Genomic DNA, 2,264 nt, shown 5'->3' on the forward strand with positions numbered 1-2,264 from the left:
TATAGTATATACATTTAGCGGCATCTAATAACGCAAATGTTGCTGCAGGTAGCTTACTTAGCATGGTAACTGCAACAGTGTGCGAGTCACTGCCTGCTTCGTTCTTCACTTCCAATGTGTATTCTCCTCTGTCCTCCTGTTCTGTATTCTTAACTGTCAATTTTGCTAACTTCTCTGTCGTCTCTATCTTGAACCTGTGGTGAAAACATTTAGGTAAACATATGAATTAGTGGGTGGGGGGACCTGGCGTTACTCAGGTTGCTTTCGAAACCAAAAATCCATTCTCGTCACCCATGGTTGTGATCGCACAACAGTTTTAATAGAGTATTCGATATGATGTCGAGATAACACGTTAGTAGAATATTCCACTCGTCGCTAACGTTTTGCACGCGTCCAGACTTTCTAGTTACCAACTTGTAACACTAGCTGTCAAGCCAACTAATGATTTATTTATTATGACGGTAGCTATTTTGATGAAACGCTATTGCGTCTGTTTGCGCCGCGTAATGTATAGGACACGCGCAATCCTAACGATGCAACGCGTTCGCGCACATACACGCATACGCGCATGTGTGCAGTTACGAATGCGCGCACGTACGAAGCGCCTCTGCACGAGTATGGATAAATATGACGGGTGACCCATATTATTTAGTCCAGTGAGAGCGTTACGTGACTGTGTAGTGACACTGCTGTGCGAAACCTTGGCTTTTATAGCCACGGAAACCCTTGTTAGCTACTTTGCCTGGTACGCAGTATTGTTATTACAATAATCCGTAAGCTCGACGGTCGACTCAATAAAACCTAAGACTGCATCCAACACGACGCGGTAAATGTGAAACAAGCACTTGAACATTTTGCAGGGAAACTAATTAATATATATATATATATAAATATATATATATATATAGTAGTATATTTTTGATACATGATTACTTAGTCCGATTATACTGATTCCAGACCCTTCCAACTGTCAATTAAAAATTATCTTAATTAACGACGCAATCATTCTGTAAGGAATGTAATGCCGTTTGCACATACCTGCCCTTTGACTTGACAACCTTGTCACCCACTTTCCAGGTAGCAGTCGGGGCTGGTACACCACTGATGGGCACTTCGAATGATAATGTTTGTGTTGTTTTCATCTTAATATCTTGCATGAATTCTTTCTTAATCTTGGGCGCAACTGCAGAAAAAATATATCAAAGTTAGACAAGTTTCCAGCAATTTGCTTTTCGACGTAAAGTTATTTTTTAAACACTTCTCCACGATTTCCGTAAGTAAAACTAACAATTGACCTAGACACATGCAAGGTGGGTGCATGGATAGAAAAAAAATACATCGTTTTGTACTTGTTACTAAAACGCGATCACTCAGCCAAGATTTTGTGTGTTAAAGAGATGAGTACAATCGGTTACAAACGTATAGGCAAAATAGAAACTCATCGTGCGCTTGGTACATTAAACACATGTAATTTATGCGACTAAAATGCAGCCTTACCGATTACGACGAGTCGTGCAGCAGACGTCACTTTGTTGCATTTGATGTTGTACTGACTGACATCGGTGACCTCTGGATTCTTGATGCGCAAAATGTATCTGCCATCTTTAGTTTCAATCGTGAACTTTTCGTCCGAGCGTAGTTCGTGAGTGTCTCTGTACCACTTAACACTACGAGAAAACGCACGTAATATATGTATCAAATGCTAAGTTGCAGCGTTACCGTACTTCGTGCTTGTACATTAAGATTACGGTACTTGCGTTCGGCGCATTTTGACGGATTGATGCATGAAGATATTTGCTTTAAGAGCGATCAGTGGGGAAGGTGCTGCCACTGAGGTTAATGTCTTCATGATTTTTATGTTTGATTCCGCCAGAATAATACCGCAGCTGGTTAGTTGGCATGTAAGATAAGTCGCATCGTTGTATGTAATGTAAGACAGATCGTTGCATGTAATATAATCCACATCGTTGCATGTAAGATAAGTCGCATCGTTGTATGTAATGTAAGACAGATCGTTGCATGTAATATAATCCACATCGTTGTATGTAAGATAAGTCGCATCGTTGTATGTAATGTAAGACAGATCGTTGCATGTAATATAATCCACATCGTTGCATGTAAGATAAGCCGCATCATTGTATGTAATGTAAGGCAGATCGTTGTATGTAATATAATCCACATTGTTGCATATGAAGTAAATTAAACGCGTTGCGGATGGATGACAACGTGGTAATCGGGACTTTGCTACAACTTACGTGGCCTTC

General features: G+C 40.2%; 2 protein-coding genes across 2 annotated transcripts in view; both read right to left on the reverse strand.

Moving 5' to 3' along the window:
- The window catches only part of LOC106813160 (titin-like), a 180,648-nt gene extending 178,987 nt beyond the window's left edge, over window positions 1-1,661 (reverse strand). The window contains exons 1-3 of the mRNA XM_014817590.1: window positions 1,498-1,661; window positions 1,039-1,183; window positions 33-194 (exon numbers count right to left, since the gene is read on the reverse strand). Of these exons, the coding sequence (XP_014673076.1) occupies window positions 33-194; window positions 1,039-1,157 (281 nt within the window). The 5' untranslated portion in view covers window positions 1,158-1,183; window positions 1,498-1,661. The remainder of the gene's footprint in view (window positions 1-32; window positions 195-1,038; window positions 1,184-1,497) is intronic.
- LOC106814050 (muscle M-line assembly protein unc-89-like) overlaps window positions 1,481-2,264 on the reverse strand; it is a 15,702-nt gene continuing 14,918 nt past the window's right edge. Inside the window, exon 9 of the mRNA XM_014818670.1 lies at window positions 1,481-1,667. Coding sequence (XP_014674156.1) covers window positions 1,481-1,667 — 187 coding nt within the window. The remainder of the gene's footprint in view (window positions 1,668-2,264) is intronic.

The sequence above is a fragment of the Priapulus caudatus genome, unplaced genomic scaffold, assembly GCF_000485595.1.
Source record: "Priapulus caudatus unplaced genomic scaffold, Priapulus_caudatus-5.0.1 Scaffold0, whole genome shotgun sequence".
NCBI lineage: Eukaryota > Metazoa > Priapulida > Priapulimorpha > Priapulimorphida > Priapulidae > Priapulus > Priapulus caudatus.